The 25,271-nt window shown below is 39.4% G+C and overlaps 1 protein-coding gene across 9 annotated transcripts in view; it reads right to left on the reverse strand.

Moving 5' to 3' along the window:
- Positions 1–25,271, reverse strand: part of MACROD2 (mono-ADP ribosylhydrolase 2) — a 924,269-nt gene that overhangs the window by 727,777 nt on the left and 171,221 nt on the right. For all 9 annotated transcript variants that reach the window (XM_086743837.1, XM_086743836.1, XM_086743834.1 and 6 more), the window contains one exon: positions 2,339–2,368. In XM_086743837.1, coding sequence (XP_086599963.1) covers positions 2,339–2,368 — 30 coding nt within the window. The remainder of the gene's footprint in view (positions 1–2,338; positions 2,369–25,271) is intronic.

Below are 25,271 nucleotides of genomic sequence, written 5' to 3' on the forward strand. Positions count from 1 at the left end.
TATATCCAGAATTTAAAATCCCAACCTATTCAACTGGAAACGAGATGATCCCTTCATCAGGGAAACGCACCATGCCAGCAACAAGTCATTTTTCCAAGAGGCCGGGGCTCCATCTCCATCCAAGAGGCGGGGGGGCCGGCCAGGGGTGCCTGCATCTTGTGCACCCCTGAGCGAGCTCCAGCCCGCAGACCCTGTGCTCCCTTCCCTTCTCCGAAAGGGCATGGCCCACACACACCCCATGACGGCTGCACAAACTTGGGAGTACTTTGGGAGCAAAATTCTCAGAGTTTTTCCTCAAAAGAACTCACCCTACCCAGGGGCGGCTCACTGCACCTCCAGAACACAAACACAGCTTCTCAACCATCAGCAGTCAAACTCTAAGCCATAAAACATTCAAATTCGGTATTTTACCTGCATCACAAGCCAGGGAGTATGTTGTTATCCTTCCACTGGAGATGAAAGGATCTGGGATTGTGTTTCGCGGGGTTTTGGCCACAGGGGGCTGCAGGGAGACCTCCTGTGTGGGAGGGCATTGGGGTTGCCCTGTGCCACCCACAGCTGGTTCCCCGAGGGACCCACCCTTCCCAAAACTCAACCTGCCACAGGAGCTTCCTGAGACTGCTGAGGAAACTTATTTAAGAAATGGTGGTAAAAGCCCGAAATGATGCCAGAGCAGGAGGAGAGAAGGGAGATGGTGCAGCAGCACAGTGACCCAGCCTCCGGTGGCGCCACTGCCCCAGCCTGCTCTGAGGGGGAGGGAGACCGGGAGGTGGCAGGGTGGCAGTGGGATGGGGGGAAGGAGATGTTTTAATTGCCAATAAATTAACTTGATTGAAACTCCCCCACTTTTAACAAATAAAATACAGGGAAAATCCCATCTTGACTCACAGCATGGGCTTATCTAGCCTGCCACGGAGGCAGAGCCACATCTTACAGTGCCACACTGAACAGACATCAACTTTTGAAGTACGGCCCAGCTGAATAAATACCAGAGAAAGTCAATAGCCAGATCCTTTCAGCAGCAGCAGTGCTCTGGGAACCTGATTGGAATTTGAACATTTGCATTGATTTATAGATATTTTTTTTTGACATTACCAGCTGGGAGCAAGTGCTGGAGAGGAGGTATACGGATGGCTCCGCAGGAACATGAACAGCTAGCAAAGGATTACCTTTTAAAGGATTATCTTCTAAACAAAGAAAAATTCAGCATACTGCAAGCAACTAACTTGAATTAAAAGGAAAAAATTAATCCAACACGATTACCAGGTAAGGCTTCCCTGGACGTTAATGTCCAGACACACAGCTGGGAAACATGAACAGCTTTATTCAGACACCCGGGTGCAGTTGACAAGCGCCTTTTCGTGGTCCGCAAGTAAGGGAGGCCTGCTCAGTTAAGGTTGTTAAAACAAGAGCTTTGACGACTTATCCTCAAGCCTCACAAGCAACAGCACTCTTCTGTCTTTTTTTACAGAGGCCTTTCCTTTACCCTTGCATATGTAAGCTCTGATCATCAAGTCCTTTTAACTCCAGCCAGGAAGGAAGATTAGTCGCTGCCTGGACCGCTCCTGCACTGTGAAATTTCCAGAACCGAGCTCTTTACTTTCCTCTGGGAGGCAGGGGAACTCACAGAAAATGGAGATCAAGCTCTTCATGTTTGGGGTTTCTTTTCCTGAATTGTTAACACTTGTGTAAGCTCTTACAGCCAGAGTACTACAGTAACACAAAAAGCAAAATAGCGTCAATCTACAGCACCCACATATTTGGAAACAATACCCACTATCTGCATTTGTGCCTCTATTTTACTCATATACAGGCGGATAGCATCTCTTACATGCACCAAAGATTTCTATTGAAATCTACTTGAGTATTCTGGCAAGCAGAACATGGTAAGCAATCAACTTCAAAAAAAAAAAAAATTGCAAAGATAAAACCTCATTAATTTACTAAAATGAGTTTTTACCATGTTTTTTTTAACTTTTAAAAAACTCTTATTTCTTTAAAATGCATTCAAGGTTCCCTTGAAGTAAATTAAATAATAATCCTACATACTTAAACACAACATAATGTAAGCAGTTCAGTTCCTTTATGTTTCAGTTAGTCCCATTTACAGAGCAGTCCTACTCTAATCCAGAGGGGAAACCAGATTCAGCAGCAGTCACACACCTTGCCTCTTGATGGTATAAAACATTGGTGACTTTCCTGAGTTTTCCCCTCTAATAATTTTACTTTTATATATATATTATTCATATATTATTTTATAACCAACTAAACACTACATCTGCTCAGCATATATTTCACATTTATTTAAGAATAAATACAGCATCATGCAAAGACTCACCTCCTCCACCTCCAAGAAGGCTGGAATTAGCTGCAAGAAGAACAAAAGGAGAATCATTAGCATTGAGCTTCCTAAATATAGATGGAACCAAAGCACAAGATGTTTTACAAGAGATTTTTCCATTGTTTCAGTAACTCTCTACTTATCCAAAAATATTTACTGCAAAAACAATAATTTATGTAAATTGTAATTGCAATCTTTACCTTTGCACTATTTTGCAATATATGTGAACATGTAAGCTAATAAATAAATCAGTAATACAATTATTAAAGCTTAATGCATTGAACAGCTTATGAAATTACAATCTCAAATTTATAATTCTATAAACCAAATTCCTTTTTCATTACCAAATTTAGTAAAAGTCCTTCATTTTAAAGAAACTTAAATAGACTTTGATGCAACTTTTGATTAGCTCTCCTTGTTTTGTATGACGTGGGACCTTTGAGGATGATGATGACAAACCCTGGCCCCGTTGATATAAAAGGGTGTTTTACTATTGTATGCAATTAAGTTGAGATTTCACTCAGTATGCTTAATTGCCTGTCTAGAGCTACCCATGCCAGAAATGGATAAATCACTCATGGAAAGCCATTTTCAGAGCACGGTGATACAAGATGGTCCTTCAAATTAAGCTAGCGTAATTGGAGCCATGCCAAACACTCCTTTCACTGCCTAGACAAAACCAGGAGGAAAAAGTAGGCTTCTAAACCTGCCTTTAGATGTGTGGGAAACAAATCCCTCTCATATTGTAATATAGAGAAAACACAGTATAAAAGCAAGACAATAAGGGATGGACACAGGTTATTTCTTATTGCTTGCTGTTTAAGTAAAGGACAAGCAAGACATCAAACCATTTCCTGCTCCAGGACAAGGGTAGATGGCAATTAGGTATTTTCCAGTATCGAAACTTTCTACTGTTATACATTGTTGTTTCTTTGATTTCCCTATGCTTCCTACATAGAATAATGTAAACAGTGAATTCCTTGCTGTTGGTATCACTTTCTTGAGACTCTCACAAAATTCAACAGTTACCTTGGTCTTCCTCATTTCTTTTTCAAATACTCTACAAATTTGTTTGACTTAACATACAGTTTCACCTCAACCATTTGCAGCCCACTTTCCCTGATGCTGCAGTGAAACTGTCTTCATTGAAAAGCTAAGTTTTCCATCAAAGTACAATATCCAAGATCTCAAATTTATATAGCAACATATACCACGAATACTGTTATCTTACAGTGACTCCCGAAGTAGCTTTGTTTTATTCAAAACACAATGCTTTTTAAAGAATTAATATACAGCTTTATATCCAGCATAGCTGACAAAAATCAAGTCAAAACAAACTGCAAACTACAGAGGCAGTTGTCCATCCTAGGACTTGTTCCTACACTCATTGAGTGAGTAAATTGTTGAGATCAAGACCTGCAGGGATGTTCTTGTGCATCTTTATGATCCAAGTCTGGTTCTAATACTCTGGAAGATCAGATGGAGGAAAATGGGGCAAATAATCTTTGTTTCTGAAACAAAGCCATTTGTAGCCATTTTCAAAGAAGCTCTTGACTTCCTTTTTGCTGTCCAGATTCTTCCTTCAGATGCAACTCACTAAAACAGCTGAAAACTATCCACTATTCCTTTTGGTTCAGGTTTGGTTTGATCTCTGACACACCACTGAAATGAACTGGCTCATGGAGAGATACACAAGCGGCAGAACAGTGTGGCTAGGAAGGAGAAGATGGGTCAACACAGTTTGGAGAAAGCAGCATAAATCCTCCATTTTGGCTGTCACATACTGTTATATTAGCTCAAGATCCTTAACTTTCATGTATCTACATCCCATGAATCAACCATGTTGCTAGGACATCACCATCACAGTTACTTTGCTTTTACATAGCATAACAAGACCGCTTTAGACTCTTGGCTATCCTCTATAAAGTGCTAGCAGGGAACAAATATTGCCATATCTAAATTGCCTTTCAAAAAGCTGTAATGATAGTCATAATTAATGTGTGCAGACGTATTGCAAAGAGTGCCACTGAACTGCAATCCTTCTGTATTTACCTGCTCTTGCCTTCACTGAAATTCACTATTAAAGAAAGACATAAATTAAGAACAGCCCCACGTATTTCTACAGCAGCTTCCAAAGGACTCCTGTCACAGGTAACGTCACCTTTTCTGCAGTAAAGCCGGTATATCCGAGGCAAAATTCAGGATACTTCATATCAGAAGAAAATAAAAGTAACGCAGTGTCATCTACAGCCTTGAGTCTGCTATTCAAGATTATTCTTTTTGGCACTACAGAACGCGCCTACAATTACCATTTCAGTTCTTGAATGAGACAAATTCTAGGATTTCAGTCATTATGGTTGAGAGACTTAAGAGACATAGATAAGACCTGCTATACCTCACTGTAACCAAAGTTTCCTCTGCTGAAAAAGTTTTTTCTGATACCCAGCCAACATCCCCCTTGCAAACTCTCATTTGCTGGCTTCTCAGAGAATTATGTTTCTCTCATTAACTTTTCCTGACAATGTTCATCTGTCCAATACTTTCTAAAATTTGTTAATAACATATAGCATAACTCGGCATCACACACTTCTCTATAGAAACAGCAAAACCAGTTCAAACAGATGTTTGGCTGCAATGCATCTATTACAGCTATTGAAATTGCAGTTATAATTCATAGGCACTATTTTTTCAAGCATTATGCTTGACTATTAGGAGGAAAGTCGAACCATTTTTCCTAGTATGCCAGTAAAGAACATGACTGAAGTATATTTACAGCATCCTTTCCAGAAAGACAATGTATCACTCAAAAAGCAAGAACTTTTATTTTCAGATTTTTTGGATTGTACCCCAAAAGTTCAATGAAATATACCTCTCTTTCCATTTTTGGGAAGGCCTTATCATTAAAGAAGTAACTTGTCACTTACCACCTCAAGAATACTTTCCCCCAGCCAGAGCTGAGGGTTTTCACCCAGATTCAGAGAGGAGCTCAGCACAGCCCTACAGCCGTAATCACATCATATCATGTTGGAGCAAGTATTGCCTCTCTTCTCAGTCCCCCAGTGTTAATATACAGCTACATTTTGTCCATTAGTGCTCCCAAATGATCAACTCTTGCAAAACACTTTCAAGGGGAATCCTGCTGTAGAGGTTCAACTATGGGTAGGTATCAGCAGGCAGCGGTGGGACCCTAGGAGCCTTCAACCTCCAAACCTGACATAGACCAAAATCCCCCCCCAGGTTGCACCGCTACACTGTGTGCATGTACAGCTCCCCCACCTGACCAGGGGTCTGCCCAGCCTTAGGTAGCGCATGTTACAACATTTGTAGATAACTAGTGAATCCATCTTGACTAACCTCTTGTTTATTTCCAGACCTGAACAAGATTCTCAAATCAGAGGAGAGTAGGGGTGCAGGAAAGGGGAAGACTGAATTGCTACCAAGTCATCAAGACAGGGAACAGTAAAAGAAAACAAACAAGAGTAAGAGGGGCCCCAAAGAAATGTGAGGTAAAGACTTCTTGCTCTTCATTTCATTTCCCACGTTACCCTTTCAAGTCAATCTGCCCAACCTTTCTAAAATTGTGTCCTTACAAACTACAGTCTACAATAGACTCCCAGGCATTAATTCTGAAAATCCACTCCTAATACAAACCTTGAAATATCATTTTAATAGGTACTCATTCATACTAAGAGGAGTGATGACGTAGAGTGATCAGGCAGCCAAGAAGACCACGTATTTCCTTGTCAGACTGACATATAACACACACAGATAAAGACCCATCCTAAAACATCTCAATTGGTGATGGCCTGCAAGAGGCAGCAAAGATGAGAGCTCATCTAATTTTAAATATTTTTGCCTGTACCAGTAACATAGGCTTCAATAAATAACAATAATAACAATCATCATCATCATCCAGCCATATTTGGGGACCAGTTCCTGTGGTGTATTTTAAATAGCAGTTTCAGGATGAGATAAATCACAGCGCTGGAGATGCTGCACTTCACCACTAATTTACAAGGACCCTTGACCTCTGCATCTTCAAAGACAGATCCCACACCTTAGCAGTCTTCCTCAGTACAGTGAACCAAAATACATCCAGAAGTAGTAATATGGCTTTCAGCCCTTTAGTTCTAGTTTCTTTTTATTAGACATATTAAGAAGCATTAGCAGTAAAAAGTGTTTCTACAAAGTTCAAGCTCATCTCTAAGAAAAAATCCACTCTAAAAAAAAAAATCCACTTAAAAGAAAAAAAACAGTCTCTAATCACCGAGTATAATGATTTAGCCCTTAATGAGATGTTTATGACCCCAGACTCAACTGGAAATTCAGTGTTTCAGATGACTTGGCACTTCAAGGGACTAAGCTTTTATGCTTTTTAACACAGAGCAGCAGCACCAGGACAGCGCTGCTAAACAAACACCGTGAATGCTGGTCTGATCTACCCAGAAAACTCTACTCTTGCTCTATGAAACACAATTCTTTCCAAAACATTTCTGTGGGGAGAGAGGAAAAAAATGAAAGAAAAATAAGAGATCTGGAAGGAAAGAATTTAAAGTAAGCTTAGTTTCTCATTAAGGAATACCCACAATGAAATCTCAGGTTACTAAAATGTAGAAATTTGAATAATGAATATACCAGCATATTTGACAAATAAGAACTGGACATGAATGTTTTAAATCTCAGCCTTCTTGATGAGTTAAGTCATATAAGCTTTCCAACACTTTTTTGACTGAATAAGCAGACCAGAAATTCTGGCACAAGTCTTAACGTTTCCCTCAATGTTCTCTTTACAAAGGCATTCTTGCCAAGAAGTAGGCTTATTTGAAATTCTGTGGAAAGCAAATGAATGCTGAAGAAGTTCACCTCAAATGAAACTGAAAATCGTTCTGTGTTGTAAGCCAAAAGGTATAAAAAAATGAAAAAGGATGTATATACAGGTTGCTTAAACAGACATTTGTAGACACAGAATTTTTTTTTCTGCTGTCAATTCTGTGGAATTTGGAAAACAGAAATGATGTGAATACCGACTTTTGTGATGTCTCTGGAGATAACATGCTTTTAGCTTTGTTAACAACATAGCTGATTAAGTCTGGTTACTTTTTGTTGGCATATATCCATCTGACAACATTTTAAAAACGTAAATTCTTCTGGGAGCATGTCTTTGTCAAGTATTAATGGCACTAGTAACTTAAATTGACATCTATGTCATGCAGCCATGCATCTGTCAGTATAGTAAAAATATACTTTTAAAAGATTACTTGATATTGTCTGACTTTGGCAGCAGATATTTGAGCTTATTTTGATGTAAAAAAAAGATTAAATATTTTTGTCAATACTTTCTAATTGTGAAATTTATTCAAGAAGACATCTTTATAACTGGCAGTGCTGTAAGATGCAAGACATTCTATTGCCTCAGACACCATAAAAATTCATCAATAAAATATCATAACAGGCAGCTGGTGAGCAGAATACCAGTAATTTATGGAACAGGAAGCTGCATTTCTCCTACGTGTTTTGTGAGACATCCTTACCTGTCACTGCATTTTGTTTGATCTTTTCTCAAGAAAGCAGAGAGAACAAAGAAGAGCGAGCTAACAACCTCGCCTTTTACAATCGACCATTTTTAACACGAGATGTGTTTTAGTGCCTTAAAGTAAAAAGCTTTAGGCTTTAGGATCATGAAGTAATTTTGAAGTATATATAGTAGATAAAATACAGCCATATACAATATACTACAGTATACTCACCACTATAATTAACTTTACTCAAAACACTGTCTTGCGCACAAAGCCACAGCAATCAGGAGAGGTAAAATAAGATTATAATAACAGACTGGGCTAGATTTCCAAAGTTATGTAAGTGCCTAATGAGGCAAAGCAGAGACTACTGGAAATTAGAAAAACACCCAGCCTACAAAATAAGATCAACTTAAAATGTTTAGGTACCTCAGTAAGTACCATTATTAGCATCTTCAGACACCCATATGCCTTCGGAAAACACAGCCTTCAGATACTCACTTACTCAATATGGAGGGTGTGACAACAACCTGCCTGCAACCAGGCACCAGAAACAGCTCCGGAGTATGGGAAGCAGCAATTTCCTTAACGGTCTTCCACGGTGCAGAAAATTTCTACAAACCAGTTCCTTCTCTCTACACCTGGAAAGGGCTTTTGCCCCTCTGGAGTGACACCAAGGAGTCGAACTGGGATTGAATCCTTTGGCTTGTGCACAGGCTGGAGACTGACGCAGACAGCAACACCACGAGTGCAAGGGCAGCGGGCCAGTCCCCGCAGAGGACTCCTTGGAGCAATCCCTGCATCAGCCAAAGATTTGGCCCCGAACTGCTCTGCTCCTGAAGGCTGCTAAGACACTTCTGAGTTTAGCCCAATAGTTTGGGGGTTTGCTTGCTTTTAATGGGTGATCTAGGGAAGATCATGTTCTCGACAGTCACCCAAAGAGTTGAGCTGCCATGTATTAAGAAATCTTCCGCTCTTCTGCACATAAAAACTCTCTGTAAATAGAAGTAAATATCTATGTAGTCTTATTTTATTGCTAGTAAAAAGTATCAACCTCAAGCTCACTTTCTAAAAAGTCAAGATGTCCAGAAGCATGATCCAATGAGTCCAAACAATTCAGCTTATCAAGTTTCCATGATCTGTGTTAGTAAAACAGATTATGTGGGAGACAAAAGAAAGTGACCGAATTTTCCATGCCTTACTTTTTTCCCAGATACTGAAAATGCACATTATAAATTTGTCCTGTTTTAAAGATAAATAAAATCTAACTGAAGCTTTGTGCAAGTAAAAGTACAGGGTTTGTATCTGAACTAATAAAATGGCTTTGTTGTTTACTCGTCATACAACCTGTGCTATTCTGTTCGTCCCCTCAAAAATTCTCTATAGAGAACAAATTGTTAAAACAAAGTTTTGCCATCTTTGCAAATAAAGTAGTCATTATCTCCAATTCCAAGCTTGTAAAGGGTATTTCATAGATTAAGGGAAAAAAAATCAGCATACTCCTAAGAGCTCTGGAGTTGATCCTGTCAAGGAAATTGCCTTCACAACATTCTGAATTCAATAAAGAAACAATAACCATCATAACTTTTCAGTTATTGTTCTTATTTTAATACATTACCAACTCAATAGATAATGTGCATTTATGCAAGAAAGCTATTTTTAAAAGTTAAATATTGCACTCATTAAGCTTAATCAGTCATATGCAAAGCATCTCTCAAATCTGATATCAAGAGTGGGAAAATAAAAACCAAAACACCAAACCCACAAAAAACAATATAGGCAAGGCAGCAGTCATCAGCAGCATCAGTACTGTGAAGGCAGTACAGAAATAAGCACACAGCTATCAGCCCAGCATTTAAAATTTAGAGTACATCAGAGGCATACCTTCAAAGTAGAAGCAGCAAAATGACAGGTTTTTACCTTACAGTGAAATACACTAATTGCTTTAATGCGGACTGAGAGAAAATTAACAGACATTGAAGCTGTCTAACTCATACTGAGAAAAACATGTGAGAGAAGGCGTTTGGCCTAGAGTACTTCCTAAACACTGCTGTATAAACTTCCATATGGACTGAAGACTAGGCTCCAACTTTAAAATGAGCCTAAATTTTACAGTAGCCCGAGGACTCCAGTCACCACAACTGCTTCTTGGTGGGGAAGTCAGTCAACCACAGCAAAAAGTGTAACTTAAAAGAATATCCAAAAAAACCAGATGAACTTGTTTTTAAGAATGGTATTAATCAGGAGATCTTCAGTCCCAAACACAACTCTGCAAACATTTTCTGGTGAAATATTGCAAAAACACTGTTCACACATTGATACCAATGAAATTCAGAACCTTCATACCCATCCACTGGTATTATTTTCAGCTATACAGAAATATCTATTCCAAATCAAAGGAAAGAAAGCGATGCAAAAGGAAAAGGTTTCCCACCAACGCCTCATGAGGGTCAGTTAGAAGAACCTGTTTGATGAGGCTGATCTCATCCTTGGGAATGAGAAAACAACAGACTTATTGAAGTAGAAGCTGCACGGGAGAAGCTTTGAATGGGAAGGAGCTAGAAAGAGCTAAAACTGGCAGGTAAGCACAGAAAGGTCCGTCGTCGTGTTTTGTGTGAACCCCTGTGCAGAAGGTACACACATTTTTCACATCCCTCTCAATTCTTTCTGGCAAACATGAGAAAGGTGCAAAGCAGGAATAATTTCATTCTAAAATACAGGTTGATAAATTGTCACACAGGCTACTAGATGCTAAAGGGAAAGCTATGAATTGAGATTTCATCCATTTAGTGTGTCAATTTGTGGTTTGCTCAACCACTTAAAGTTGCCTTCTAGATCATCTATGGTATTTTAAAATATAGCTGAGCTGAAACGTAAAGCAATAGGAACTTATTTCAGGGCAGAATAATGAGGAAAAACATATTCAGGACTACTAGAGCCAATTCTTTATCTCAGAATTTGGGCCATTTGTGTGGTTTGTAAATGTAACATTAAAGGGAATCAAAGTGCTGCAGTATATAATTAATCCCTTTAAGTAGACTCATCATCAATATTTAAAAGCCTACGCAAAACAGAATAAGAGGTAGTCCTTGGTTCTACTGGACAATTAGAAAAGCAGTCTTGGTAGTATTTATTTCAAAATAATTAGCAACATTTATATAATTCATGCATCCGCCCAGTATCTCAGAGGTACTAGAACATGTTATCCGGAAAACAGAAAAAAGTCAGAATGAAATTCTTTGTGCTTTCTTTGCTTTTGTCTTTTCAAAATTACAACCAGTTCTGAACCTCTCAAGGTCTACAGGTACATGAGCTGTTACCTTTTTTTTTTTTTTTTTTACAATTGGTATGGTACTTTTGCTGTAGCTAATCACAAGATTTCATTTCAATTTCCTTCACTAGGAAATAATTCATATTAGATTTCAAGAAATAAAATGTTTAATTGCAAAAAGTTTTAGTAAAGCAACAATTATGCTCTGAAAATAAAAAGAAACCAAAGGTGATAAAAAAGAACATATTTCAGTCTCAAAACATTAATATTCAACATTCAGGCTTCAAAACAATAAAAATGCCTAACTGGTTATGAAGTCAAAAGCCATTGCTGAAAAGAAGCTACCTGGGGCCTTGCCCCGGCAGCAGCACGGTGTGTTTCTCCACAGAGTGACCAGCAGCAAGAGGCCGCCCACACCCCGGAGTGCTTCTGGTTTACTCAAAGGCAGCCTAAGCCAGGCCAGGCCTGGCTACAAGTGCCCACATCACTGTTTGTTTGTTTTTTTTCTCAGGGTATTAATGCTCATGAACCACATTCAGTTTTAAAAAAGAAAAAGAAGAAAAAAGAAAGGGGAAAATAAATTTTAAAAAAGGCACACCTCATGCCCTACCAAAACAGCCCTCGCACTGTTTTCCAGCTATGCAGACAAGACTTCACTTGCAAATTTTGCCGCAAAGTTAGAGGAAGGCAAGGTGTTATTGCACTGTTTTTGCAAGAGCAGCCTGGAAGGAAGATTTTGACAATGAATTACAAGCTCCTGCAAGCAACTAGCGCAGGCATGTAGGATTTGAGGAGCCTGCAAGTAAAGCGCCGAAGCAAGATCTACTTTAAAATGGATCCAACTGGGTGAATGGAACACGCTCTGCATATGAGGTTGTAAAACCTTGCTAATGATGCTTTCTTTATATAGCCTGAAATTAAACGCAGCTCCCACTGTGGTCAGCATGAGCCACATTACAGAAGAAACAGAGAGTCTGTTTATGTATTTTACTGTACTTTTTTTTTTTTTTCAAACATAGGCTCAAACTGTTGCTATAGGGCTAAATATTTGTATAACAACAGGCATGTATTCCTTTATAAGGGAAAGTGGAACTTAACCTCAGTATTGCAGTCAAACCAGGAATAATGCATTACAGTAAAATATAGGCTGGACATCTTGCACTGTCCATGAGAATATTGTCCCAAATCTTCCTGTATATTGTTGTCAAAGATACTATTCATACTTTATCTTAACTGTTTCAAAAAGTTACCATCTATAAGCTAAAAGAAAAAACTCTTGAGAAGAAAATAAAAGATATTAAGACTAAAGTGTAGCCATCAACTTACTCTATTTGAGAAATCAGACATTGCCCCTTTTATTATAAAAGTAAGTCAGCTTAGTCAGAGGGAGATGGATTATCCTCTCCATTTTACTGTTCCTGGAAACTACAATCCATTATTTGCCTTAAAATGAAGAAACATTATCTAAAGTTTGAAAAAATATAGAAAAAAAAAATACTGTTAGCTTACCATTTTCACATGCCATGAAAACTTTAAAAACTGTTCAGGAACTTTAAAGAAAAGGGAGATCACAAGTAATCAAAATGGTGTGAAGGCCTGCAGAAATTTTAAAAGCAGTGACAGAGCCAAGTTCCCAGACGAAATCCCTGGCAATGTCAGGATTTCAGATTGAGTGGGACAATTCTTTGTTCCTGTCAGGTTGTTGGGAGTTTCTAATCTCTCCTAGCTGCAGATGCTCACAGCTCATGATTTATCTCAACAATCGTCAGGCTGGAGCCGCACTGCTCAGTCACTTGCCTATCAAACAGCGCCCTGCACCTTATTTGCCTGCGTACCAGCTGCGTACCTGCTCCTTGGGTACCCCATGGCTGAGTGAGAAATAAAGCAAGGAGTCAGTTTTGTTATATTCTCGAGACACCTCTTTAACATTAAGATTACAGGCACTTCTTACTGACGAAAGAGATTAAAGCTATTATTTAAAAAAATGCAGTAAATAGGCACTGTTGTTATAAGATTACGTATTCAAGCATAACTTCATCGTATATGCAACAGAGCATCATCCCTAAAATTTTCCATCCTTGTTTCCTGTTAATTCCACTGGCCAAATTTAGATATGGAAACATTGCCTGTATCAACCGAGACTCATGCTACCTTGTCATTGAACTGGTTTCGGCAGAGATGGAGTTAATGTTCCTCTCAGCAGCCGGTGTGTTTTGGATTTGGGATGTGAAGAATGTTGATAAACACACCAGTGATATGAGTTGTTGTTAATGAGACCAAGGACACTGTCTGGCTTCCCAAGTCTCGCTAATGTGCAGATGCAGGAAGCTGGGTGAAAGACAGACAGAGTAATTGACCCAAACTGGCCAAGGAGAGTATTCCATGCCATAAACGTCATGCTCAGTATATATGTGGGGGTTGGCTGGGGGTGGTATCTGACTTCCTGGCATCCATCCCTTTCTCTCACTTGCTGGCATAGTTCCCCCTACCTTGCTGGCTGGCTTTTGCTCCTTTGCTGGCTGCTTAGTTTCGTTTCTGTGATCGCTGCTTGGGACAGGCTGCATCAGTCATTGGGACACTGGGTGGTGAGAAATTGTGCATTGTTCATTTTATACATTTTGTTATCCCTATATTCTGTTATTATCATGGTTTTCCTTTGCTATTTTAGTAAACTGTCTTCATATCAACTCACAAGTTTTCCTTTCTTCTCAATTCTCTCCCCCATCCCCCTGGGGAGGGGGAGCGAGAAACTGTGTGGTGACGAGGGCTAAACCACAACAGTCATGTAGGGTTATTCCCAGTTACACAGTATATTTGAGCTCCCTAGAGCAGACACGACTTTTGGATGCAGATCAGAAGACTACATACAGAAGACCAGTTTCCCTAAATGGCCACACAGGAAAGGCAGGCATTGTCAGGTGGCAATGAGGGACATCTGTGTTTTGGGAACCCAAGATGTATTATGTGAACTCACCCTCTGGTGGCAAAGATTTACCATCATCACCACAACCACTTCCACCACAAATCCTTTCAGCTATAACCACTACCCCAAATCACAAGAACTGCTTGTACTTGCTATTTTTGCCAACATTTCCTTTTGTTGCTTCTAGTAACAGTTTGCCCATTGACTCAAGAGTAGTACCACTCTGTAAAACAAATAAGTGAACAAGTTTGACCCTTTGCCTGGGCCACAACCCAAATGCAAGCCTTTTTGTATACCATAGCACCTAATTGTTGGAGGTGTTCTCACTGAAAGCTTTGACAAAAGGAACTGTGGCTCGCTAATCAGAGCTTAAGACAGAGGAAACAAAGTCTAAAAAATAATCCTACAAACAATTTCTACAGATAATTAGACTTAAGATAAATTTAGGAAAGCTGATTAATTACTTTAAAAGATGCTGCTCCTCTTTTTTTCCTATTACTGAGTACTTTTAAAGTGTTAAGCAAATAAGCACTTCTCTGGTTTTGGTTTTCCCTATCTTTCTGTAAGGCAAAAAAAGGAGACAAATACATGTAGTACAAAAACCATGCTAGGATGAATGTGTGCAGTCCAAGGTTAGTCATTTTTCTCCCAAATGCTGCAATGTATACAGCCCATCTACAGCAACTTTAAAAAAAAAAACGTTCTCACTAAGTTGTCATTTCAATGAGTTATCATTCCTTCTATACTTTATATCAGGAAAATCCAAAATCCTAAGAAGCTCCAAGTCTTCATATAGACCTTTTGCATCCAGGATTAGTACGTGCCCACAGTGATCTGTTCCACATCTAGGAAACACAAACAGGACTACTAAAATCTAATTTGTGCATAGCAAACACTTCATTTCATTATTCTAACACTACTACGGTGATTTATGAGTCAGTTGAGTACTTCTGAAAAATGTATTGAGAAAACAAAGACAGAAATAGGCAAAGTACAAATATGTTGCTTATAGGGATGCAGAGACCAGTAATGTCAAAGGATATTAGAGGCATCTTATGCTCTATATAAGCACATCTGTAAGGCAAGTAAAGTATGTTTTTATAGCTGCTCAGAAAAGAAAAAGATTAATCATCTTTTAAAGCTCTCTATAAAATTACTTCTCTAGTGGCAATTAATAGAGAGAGGCCCCAAAACACGAGTCACATGCTCTGATCATTAGGGAGAAGGAAATTAAATGACAATTTTAAAACCCCCACCTTATTAAATATGGAAAACTCTGTTTTCTCTTGGAAAGCAACTACAGTAATCTCATATTCTATAACCGCATTAGCCAAGAAACGGTTCAGTGGATAGCTGGAGAAGATCTCATGTCCCTGAAGCATCAAGTAGATCTATTACAATACAAAACCTACGCTACTAAATACATCGCGTAAGTTTACGGTCATAATCTGCAGGAAGAGACGTCTTGTTAATTTATTTCTAATAATCCTGTGATGTAAGATCACAAGATCTATATATATCCTAGCAATATGTATAAAAGCCACAAACAGTCCAAAAATTTTACCAGAATTTGGTACAGGCAGCAAAAATCATACTACTCTGGCTGGAATAAGTGACTGCGCAGGTGCACGCCTCTTTTCTTCCCCTTCAAACAAATTAAATCTACTGCAATTAATGATTATAGGTTTTTCCTTCAATCAGCCCATATTCCTCTAGGAAATTAACTTAGCTATTAAAAGCCTAAAGGCTGGAAAGGAACCTAGTTAGACGAGTTTTACCTCCTCTGTATTGCCTGTGTAATCAAATGCAGTTTCCCCACCAGTTTAATTCTAATCAGTTTAATTACTGAAAATTACAACAACAAAAAAAAATCCTTACTTCTTACACCAGGACAAAGGAGAAAAGCTACACGTGGTAGCACAAGAATACTGGGTGGCAACAGCTTGATACGGCACGTGAGGGAGAGAAAATGACCAAAAAAAAAGACAAATTCTAATATTCCTGAGACAACAGCTATCAGACTGAGAAGGTGGAAAGGGCAAGCCATAAACCAAATCTGCAGCGCAGACCACTTCCAAGGCGTGAAATCAGAAGAAGAGTTTATTACTTCAGTACTGCAAAACCTTAATTACACAGGACCTGCATAGCTCCACTGAGTCTTAAGCTCTATTTGCTACTCAGTCTTTTGGTAAAACACTTGCTGCACAGAGCAATGGAAAAGCAAAATATGCACCACCCAGGATGGCTTAATTCTCTCTTTCCCATAAAAAAAAAAAAAAAGAAGATAATAATTCAAGCACAGGAGAGATGTCCATGCACGTGGAGAGAAAACTAGGCTAGGAGCCACACTCTTCTCACCGCGTCTCTAAAAATTATTCTCGTAGTCCACAGTAAGAAAGGAGAAAACATGGGAAAATATGGAGATAAATGTCTCAAGTGTAGGAAAACACTGGAGGAAACCAAACTGAAGGATAATACCAGGAGAATGGATCCCTAAAACAGAAAAGGACTAAAAGAAAAAGCATAAGCTGCTCATTGAAATGTCCTATTTCATATAAAAATACTGAGATGAAAGGTCTCAAAAAAGTATTTTATACACACAGAGTTATATAAAAATATTTAGCGATAGTAAGTATGCATGTTTTCCTCTACTTAATTTTCACAGCAGAAGTATTTCTTAGTGTTATGAAACTCCCTTCTAAAAAAGCAATTATTTCATGGTATGTTTCTCTTATCTCTTGCCACAAGGAAAGTTCTACGCTGATCAGAAAAATACAAGGTAGCATCGTGCCTTTATTTCTTTTGAAGTACACAAAACATAAAACAAACCCATTCTTTCCTTGCATCTTAATTTCTTTTTATCATTCTTCCTCTTTGACTATAATGGCTTTACTTTCTATTTCATAATTTTAAGGACCCCAATCAAGGCCACTTTAAATCTTCTCTGTCCTGATGACTAATCCCACGTCATCTCATTTAAACTGCAAGTTTAGCTTCTACTAATACTGCAAAGGGGTAGGAGTATGCTGGTGACTCTTACTGGAAGACTGTGGTCACTGCTGAAAGTGGAAAACCAGTTGTCCTTGGTGCTAGTAAGAGAGATACCGGCACTTAGAAGTCTAAAAATATTGGAACACATTATTTCAGTTTTGCTGAATTCATCAGCCAGCTTTGTATTTTATAATATGCACTGCAGAGAAGAGAAATTCTGGCTGACCACAGACAAAAATTGTAATTCTTCTCCAAAAAGGAAACTTGTGAAATGCAAAACAAGTTTTTAAGTAATTATGTTCACCAATCTGTTAATAATGGAAATTTAAGGTGGTGGTGGGGTGGGAGGGGAGGTGGCAAAGAATACCACAGCATCCTGGAATCCGCGTAGAAACACGCAAAGGTGAACTACATAAAGGCGAACCATGCATGTTCTTAGAGAAATACGTCATGTCTTTTTAAAAAAAGACCACTTTGTTGCAAGCCAACACACATGTTTTTCACAAGGTCTCCTTCTGTGCCAAGATGTCTGTAGCCATGAAGTCTTTAAAAACCCCCTCAGTTTGTACAGAACTGCAGGAGCAGTACTATCTTGATGAGCAAACACACCAAGCCTGGATCTGACTCTACAGTGCTCTACGAAGGGATCTAATCAGGGTGTCAAGACACAAACAAATTCCCAGGGTGGAGAATCCTCAGACTTAAGGTAAATGCAAGTCACTTATTTACAACCTTTGTTCAAGAATACAAAGCTTTGAACATTTAAGAGGCTGTAGTGTTAACAGGATCAAGTGTCTTTAATAGGACAATACTCTTCAATCAAAGCTTTTAAAATTCAAGACTTAGGTAAGATGTCCTCATCTATCCTTACCCACGCCCAATTGCTTTAGCATAAACAACTGAGAGGGCATTTTATCCAATCCTTTCCAAGTTTTTCCTAGAATTTTCTTCTCTTAGAAGATGGGGAAAGCTGCAGAGAAGTGCCTTGCAAATCCTGAAGGTTCTGACTTTTGAAGCACTAATAAAACTCCCACTGAATAAAATGGGGAAAGAATTTAAATATTCCAGAAGCACGGATCTATTAACAGCAACTCCTTACTAGCTGATGGCTTTTTTGCCTGCTTCATTTGTGACAAAACACATTTTTCCTCTGCAAGATCAACAATTAGAAAACAGAATAAGAGGATCAGAGCAAAAAAAAAAAAAGAAAAGCCAACACAAAAGACAAAGAAACCCAACAAACAAACAAGAAACATTAATCACAATGAATCAAATAAAGGCAAGACTGTGATGACAGAAGATTTGCCAAAAACTCTGTCTCTTTTTGCTTCCACCAGAACATACAGCAATGTATCTATATTTTCAATTCACATTACAAATTTTAAGTACGCTTCTTGAAATGTATCTATAAGGCACTTTTTAAAAGAATTGTGGTTATAAAAGTTGCAACAGGTCCTGCAAGAAACAACACAAAAATCAGCTGTATGTGTTAGTGGAGGATTGCCTCAGCAGGCTGATACCACTCTCATAATCATGAGTATCTCTCCTGTAACAAATTGAAGGAAGTTTCCATCGGTGCCCACACTAACTGCATCTCATATGGCAGGATGAAGTCAACTGTTATTAATGCAATCAGATTATGTGTTCCACCATTACAATTTCCAAATTAATCTTTAAAAGAACAGAACTGTATTTGTTTGAAGAATCTGAGATAGTTCTTTAAAATGAACAGAAAAAAAAAAAGCTGAACTATAAATGAAACAGTCCGTGTTAGTTTTATAAGAGAGGATATTAATATACACTCTATCACTGCCATCTCATTGAAGCTGAGATTTGAAACACATTATGCCGGCACACAAAACATCCTTTCAGAAAGATAAATTCAACCATTGGTGGGCCCAAAGGACTCTTGAGAAGAATAAATGCACTTAACCTGTATTTCCTGTTCTTCAAAATCAATAATTCCCAAGGATGTACATTTGGAGGTTCAAGCCCTTTTCATGCAGCCTACAGACCTCCTCTCATGGGACCCAGCCAAAATTCAGAGCTGCATGGAAAGCTCTCATGCCACAACCACCACGAGGGCCAGTACTGACTAAACAGCCAGGCTTAAAAAGATTAAATTCCCTAATCTGAGAAATTCCGTAGAAGCAGAAAACTGGATATGTCCTAAGTATAGTTTCAGAAAACAAATATTGCACCTCAGCAATTTCACTTTTTACTGTAAGGGATGTTATGACAGCTTCACAGTGGATTCATATTTAAATATAACTTTAGTCCCCTCTTGCATCCTCCAATCCATCCATCACTGTAACTTTAGCCTTTTCATAATTTAAATGAATAATCTTCAGCTCCTAAATACTGCTTTAGTCTGTTTTGACAGACAAAATTAATACCTCTTCCAGTTACTGTCGGAAAGTACTAGAAGCCCCAGTTATCAGATGCTTTGACCTTCCCTCTCCAGTCAGTTACTCATACTGCTAGCTAACTTCCCTGCGTCTCCGTACCCAGCACCCTCATTGGGAGCAACCCAGCCCAGCTGCCCTGGGGGAGCTGGGAAGGGACGAGTGATGCTGGCAGAGATCTGCTGCAGTGCGGGACTCGGCAAACACCAATCTGTCCCGAACAATGCTTTTAGAAACAAGGCTTCCAGTTACACTTTTGGCTCCAAAGCATGAGAGGTTTTATGCTTTGGAAATTGCGTCCATCGTTAGAGGAAAGTAGGTGTTTTCACAACCTTTATAGGGAAAAATGTCCCAGTGACCCCAGAGGGCTCAATTTAACCTGCTACGAGAGAGAACTATTGAGAAGAGAACAAAAAAGTTCTACATATCTTTCTGTCAGAGATGGGTTATTTGCAGGTTTTGCTTATTTATTTAGGAGGAGATCTAGTTAATTTTAATATATGCATACTTTCTGTCTTGGGACTTTTGACCTACAGTGAGTCTATAGATCAAATGAAGAAAAAAAAAACAACTCCAGCAAAAATCAGTTCTCTGCTTTCACAAGTCTCTCAGAGTCCCCAGTCACAAACTGCTTTTCTGGCCAGGAAAATAAAATGAGTGGAGGAAGAGCAGTAATGTTTCAATACCGTTGCCATGGTGTAAAAGTATTATTCCATATATGAACTTTCATTAAATTTGTCATCAAAATCATATTCAACAGGTAAACCCTAAGTACAGGCATGGGAGGCATAAGGCCCTGATGGCCAGCAGCTTTAAGCAGGGTTGATAGAGAGCCAACATGCTGGAACCGAATCTTGCGTTATTTCCCAAGGTATAAACCAGGTTTTACCAATATTCATTAAGAAGCTTGGTGAGTGCATTAAGAATCCTCTATTAATATCATCTATGTAATAATGGACGATGACCATTTATGAACGGTATTGTACTCACATGTGAAAGCATTCTGTTAAAAATACAGTGAAAAAGGATTACATGTTCCACTTTAACACATCATTTTAAAAGCTCATCAGAACATCCACGAGAAAAGATGCAAAATATTGTTTATTCATAGGACATTTTCTTAAAGTCTAGAAACTATAAAAAAACTCTCTACATCCCAAAGGAATATTGTTAAAAGCTAAATTACCAGCTTTTCTTTTCTTAAACAAGAAATACTTTGAGAATTTACTCAGCTGTAGTTTAAAAAAAAAACTGTAACTAAAAATTTTGTGTAATATAATCTGCTTACTGAATTCATTAAATTTAAAAAATATTAGTTTCTTTTGTTGAAAAATAAAACTATTAAAACTTATAGTGGCTTTAAAAACTGCCAAGAACAAATAAGATTTTTCCCAACTGTTATTCTTTTCTTCTTTCTTCCATTTTATTCTCTTTTTGTAAAACGATGTATATATAATATCTAGAACACCGGGCTGAGATATTTTTATTACTATTCAAATGGTTAATGCTTTTACTTTTCCATGATTTACACTTGAAGAATGTGATAGCAAATATACATAATGACAAAAAATGTTTGCTAAACCAGCCAACTAACTAATGCTGCTGAAGCCACATGAGCAGAAAGCAAATTGGGAATTTGTAAATGACAGTGTTTGGACAATTATTTTTCAAAGGGTGTTCACAAATAACCAATTTAGCATAACGTACTGCTCTCCTTGGTTCTCTGTGTAGTCATGAGTCCTTCTAGAAAGCAAGTTGGAGCATGCAGTGGATTCTTAAATATGTAATTCGCAGAGGCGAGGGGTGGAATGTCGTGGTTTTGTTGGGTGAGGGGGGGCCCAAGGTGGTAGCTTCTGTAGGAAACTGCTAGAAGTTGCTCCCCTTTGTTCAGGGGACTTGGCCAGGCCTAGGGCAGACCTGCTGCTGGCCAAGGCAGAGCCGATTGGTAGCAGAATGTCCCGTGATAACGCCTCGGCGGTATTTAAGAAGGGGAAAACAGGAAAAAAAAAAAAGAGAGGAGAAGATGTGAAGAAGCTGAGCAGGGGCAGAGGCGCAGAGGGGGAGGCACAGGCCTCATGGGCCATGCAGGCCTCACCCTCTGGCCTCTCGCCAGGCGTCCGACTGGGCCCGACTCGGTCCAGCCCGGCTGCAAGAAGTGGAGAGGAGATGAGAAGTGAATAAGATGTAAAAAAGATCCTGAGAGACATCTACCAGCCTGTTGTGAGGAACGGCTGCAGATGCCAAGGTCAGTTCAGAAAGAGGGGGAGGAGTAATGTGGCTCCTAGCCAAGATTCCCCTGCAGCCTGTGGTGACGACCATGGTGGAGCAGGTTGTCCCCCTGCAGCCCATGGAGGTCCACAGAGGGGCAGAGATCCACTTGGAGCCCGTGAAGGACCCCACACCGGGGGAGGTGGATGCCTGAAGGCAGCTGTGGCCCGTGGAGGGCCTGCTGGGACAGCCGTTCTGGAGGGACTGAACTCCGTGGAAGAGATGACCCACGCCAGAGCAGTTCCACGAAGGACTGTGGCGTAGGGATGGGACCCCACGGTGGAGCAGGGGAGGAATGTGAGAAGTTCTTCCCCCGACCATGAAGCAGCGGCGTGAAACAACGTATGATGAACCGACCGCAACCCCCATTCCCTCTTCCCCCCTGTGCCGCTTGGGAGGGGAAGGTAGTAGAGATAATGTTAAGCTTGGGAAGAGGGAGGGGTGGAGGGAGGTTATCTTGTTCTCTGTCTCATTATCCTGCTGTTTGTAGTAATAAATGAATAGTTTTCCCCAAGTCGAGTCTGTTTTGCCCGTGACGGTAACTTTAAGGATTTTTCTCCCTGTCCTTATCTCAAACCTCGAGCCATTTTTCCTTATATTTTCTCTCCCTGTTCTCTCGGAGGGTGGGGGGAGTGAGAGAGAGACTGCGTAGTCTGGTCCTGATCGGGGCTGAACTACGACACCATCGAACTTCTCAGCCTGTGGAGCAATCTCCCTCTTTCCACCAATTGTACGATGGATCTAGTCAGCTTTTGTGAACATCCTTCTTTAGGTTCAGAACGAGCATTTGACCAAAAAGCTTTACAGCATTCACCTCATGCATATTCAGCGCTGGAAATCTGCACTCTAGAGGAGAATAAGAGACACCCAATATCAATTTTCAAAATCTTGACGAGTAAGAGGTCACTGCAGTTTGAGAGCATGTCAGCATTTTAGTTTTGGTACAACACAGTTAAACAATGCAGTAGGAAAGTCCAGGTTTTCACCCACAGTAGTGCTCTTCAGCAGAAATCCACAGTTAGAAATGATGTAAGGCCTTTGCAGAAATGCACAGCGAGTACAGCAGGACAACTCAAGCACTCAAGAGGATACTGTCACAAGTAAGTGGAAGTGCATCAAAGGATTCAGAACAGGTTTTCATCCACAAACACAAGTTTAAGTCACTTTGTATGAACTTAAAGTTAGCAGCTGTACTTTCACATTACCCATTACTTCTATCTGGCCCAAGACTCTTGCTAGGGACGGTCTTGTACGACCATTTCATCCTTCCATGACTGCACATGTGTTAAAATAAAGATAGTTGTGCCCAAAATACCACAATCCGTAGTACTTAGCTGAAAGCAATCCTTTGGGAACTGCTACTCCTGAGCAAAGAAATAATCTTCAGCCCCAACGAGACGCTGTTATCAGGGCCAACAAGCACCATTTGTCTCCAAGATTTTCTTTCTGGGGAACATCATCCTGTCTCAGCGGTCGTACCTCTCAAGTTGCCCTCATGGTTTACTCTCCTTGACCTAGTCCCTGTATTTCTCCTCTCTTTCCAAGGTTCTACACATGACATTTTCTCACAATCACATCGTTCCTCTCCCAGGTCTATGTTGCCTGACCAGTCTGCTTCTCTACACCCCTCTGCTCCATCTGCTTCTCTGTCAAGCTGCCCTCTTACCATTTGCCATCCAGCTTTCCACTGGGATATGACATTTTGCCTTGCAGCTTCAGCACATACGGTTTCCAGTAACTGGATTAAAGTGACTTAAGTTAGAAAGAAGGCAAATATGTAAACAAGCAGCTATTAGATGTAAATGCCTAAAGCAGGCTTTATCCAAGCAACACTCACATTTGAGAAAATAACTCTGCTTTCATTGCTCCAACAAATACTGCCTGCAACTTCCCAACTGCTTTCCATCTTTCAGAGTCATCCTTCACGAAAGGTACCTACAACACACCCCTGGGTAGTCAAGAGAAAAATCAAATTCCAATTAATTTATCAGGGCTTCCTCTTGAGAGGGAATCTAGCTGCTAACAAGAAAACCTTATCTGATAGCTTGGGAGTTAAAAGGTCACATGAGACTGAGAAGTATCTTGATTGAAAAATAGCCATTATCATTTCATAGGCATTATGGTAATTTTTTTCTCTCAAAAAACAAAGCTCTTAAGAACATTTTACTGGACCCTACATAGATAATTTACAGTTTGTCTCTTGGTATCTCATAAACACTGACAATATAATTACAAAACTATAGAGAAATATGTTGTGGAATTGTATCATTTATTGAAAAACAGTAGTATAGAAGATGTAAAAGTACATATGGAGTATTACAATTAGATATTAAGCCATTTTTCAACTACAAATGCAAAAAGTTTCACTTACCAAGATTCATCACGAATATTGAATTATTAAACAAACAACCTAAACTGGATATTGAATACCAATTATCACAATGTGAAAAAAACTTGCTCTCTTGAGACTAGACAATTTAATCAGCCTACAGGAAATAAATACTGAAAAAGTTAAATTTAGTGCTCAGTGAGTACTGTTTTAACCTCCCTGGTTCAGCAAGGTTTAAAATTTGTCTCAGAAGCGTTCTCTCTTCTCAGATTACCCTTACTCTCCCCATCCTTTCCTCCACTTGTTTATGTGATTAACAACAAATAAAACAACAAAATTCTATATTGCAATTGCATTTCAACTGCAGTAGGTCAAACAACAACCCTTCTCCTACCATTAACTGAAAACTAACTTTTAGATTAAAGCCCCAAGTTTATTTACTTACAACTATTTGTTGCAAGTATGCTGTATTTTCATCAAGGAATACCGATGGCAACATCTAGTTTCTACCTACAGAACTAGATAGAGTAAATCTGAATTAAAGACGGAATTGGAAGCTTGATGACATAAATTCAGCTGCCAGTATCCTGCCACCTGCTCTTCAGACACTCCTCAGGGGCGAAGCTGGGCTCTGGAACATTGTGCAGTTAAGAATATAAGCGATGTTTAAGCCAGAAATTTAACACTGCAATACCTCATCTGGAAAACAGAGACTGAGCGATCCTAGCTGAAAAATAATTTTGTCTAACAGTTCTTAAATACGAAGGTAAAGAAAATACCAAGCACTTAATAATGCAGATCAAACTCCATAGAAAACAGCATGCACAGCTTAGCTCTGGGCAGGAACATGGTATCATCAGCCACTCCAGGCTACCTCCAAATGCCGGAGCAGATCCGGCTTGTGGATGTCAGTAGAGCTTGGGTATTCAAGAGCCCAGAAGGTCTTGCGAAGGAAAACGTAAGCAGCTCTTACCAAGAGGAGCTTATGGATGGTGATTGTGGGAGAGGCAGCGTATCCTGAAAGGAAAGTACTCAGAAGGCATAGTTCACATCCACCAAAGTAGTTTTATTTTGAGTGAGTGGGCACGTATCAGTTATTTTTTCTGCAACTGGTAGAATAAAGATATTTTTCCCTTAAATAAACCATCCAGAAATAAAGCTGTTTGGATACTCTTTACAAAGCACAACGCTTCCAAAACGCCACTTGTGAGAAAAATGAGACAGAAC

The sequence above is a fragment of the Chlamydotis macqueenii genome, chromosome 3, assembly GCF_036417535.1.
Source record: "Chlamydotis macqueenii isolate bChlMac1 chromosome 3, bChlMac1.mat, whole genome shotgun sequence".
Classification (NCBI taxonomy): Eukaryota; Metazoa; Chordata; class Aves; order Otidiformes; family Otididae; genus Chlamydotis; species Chlamydotis macqueenii.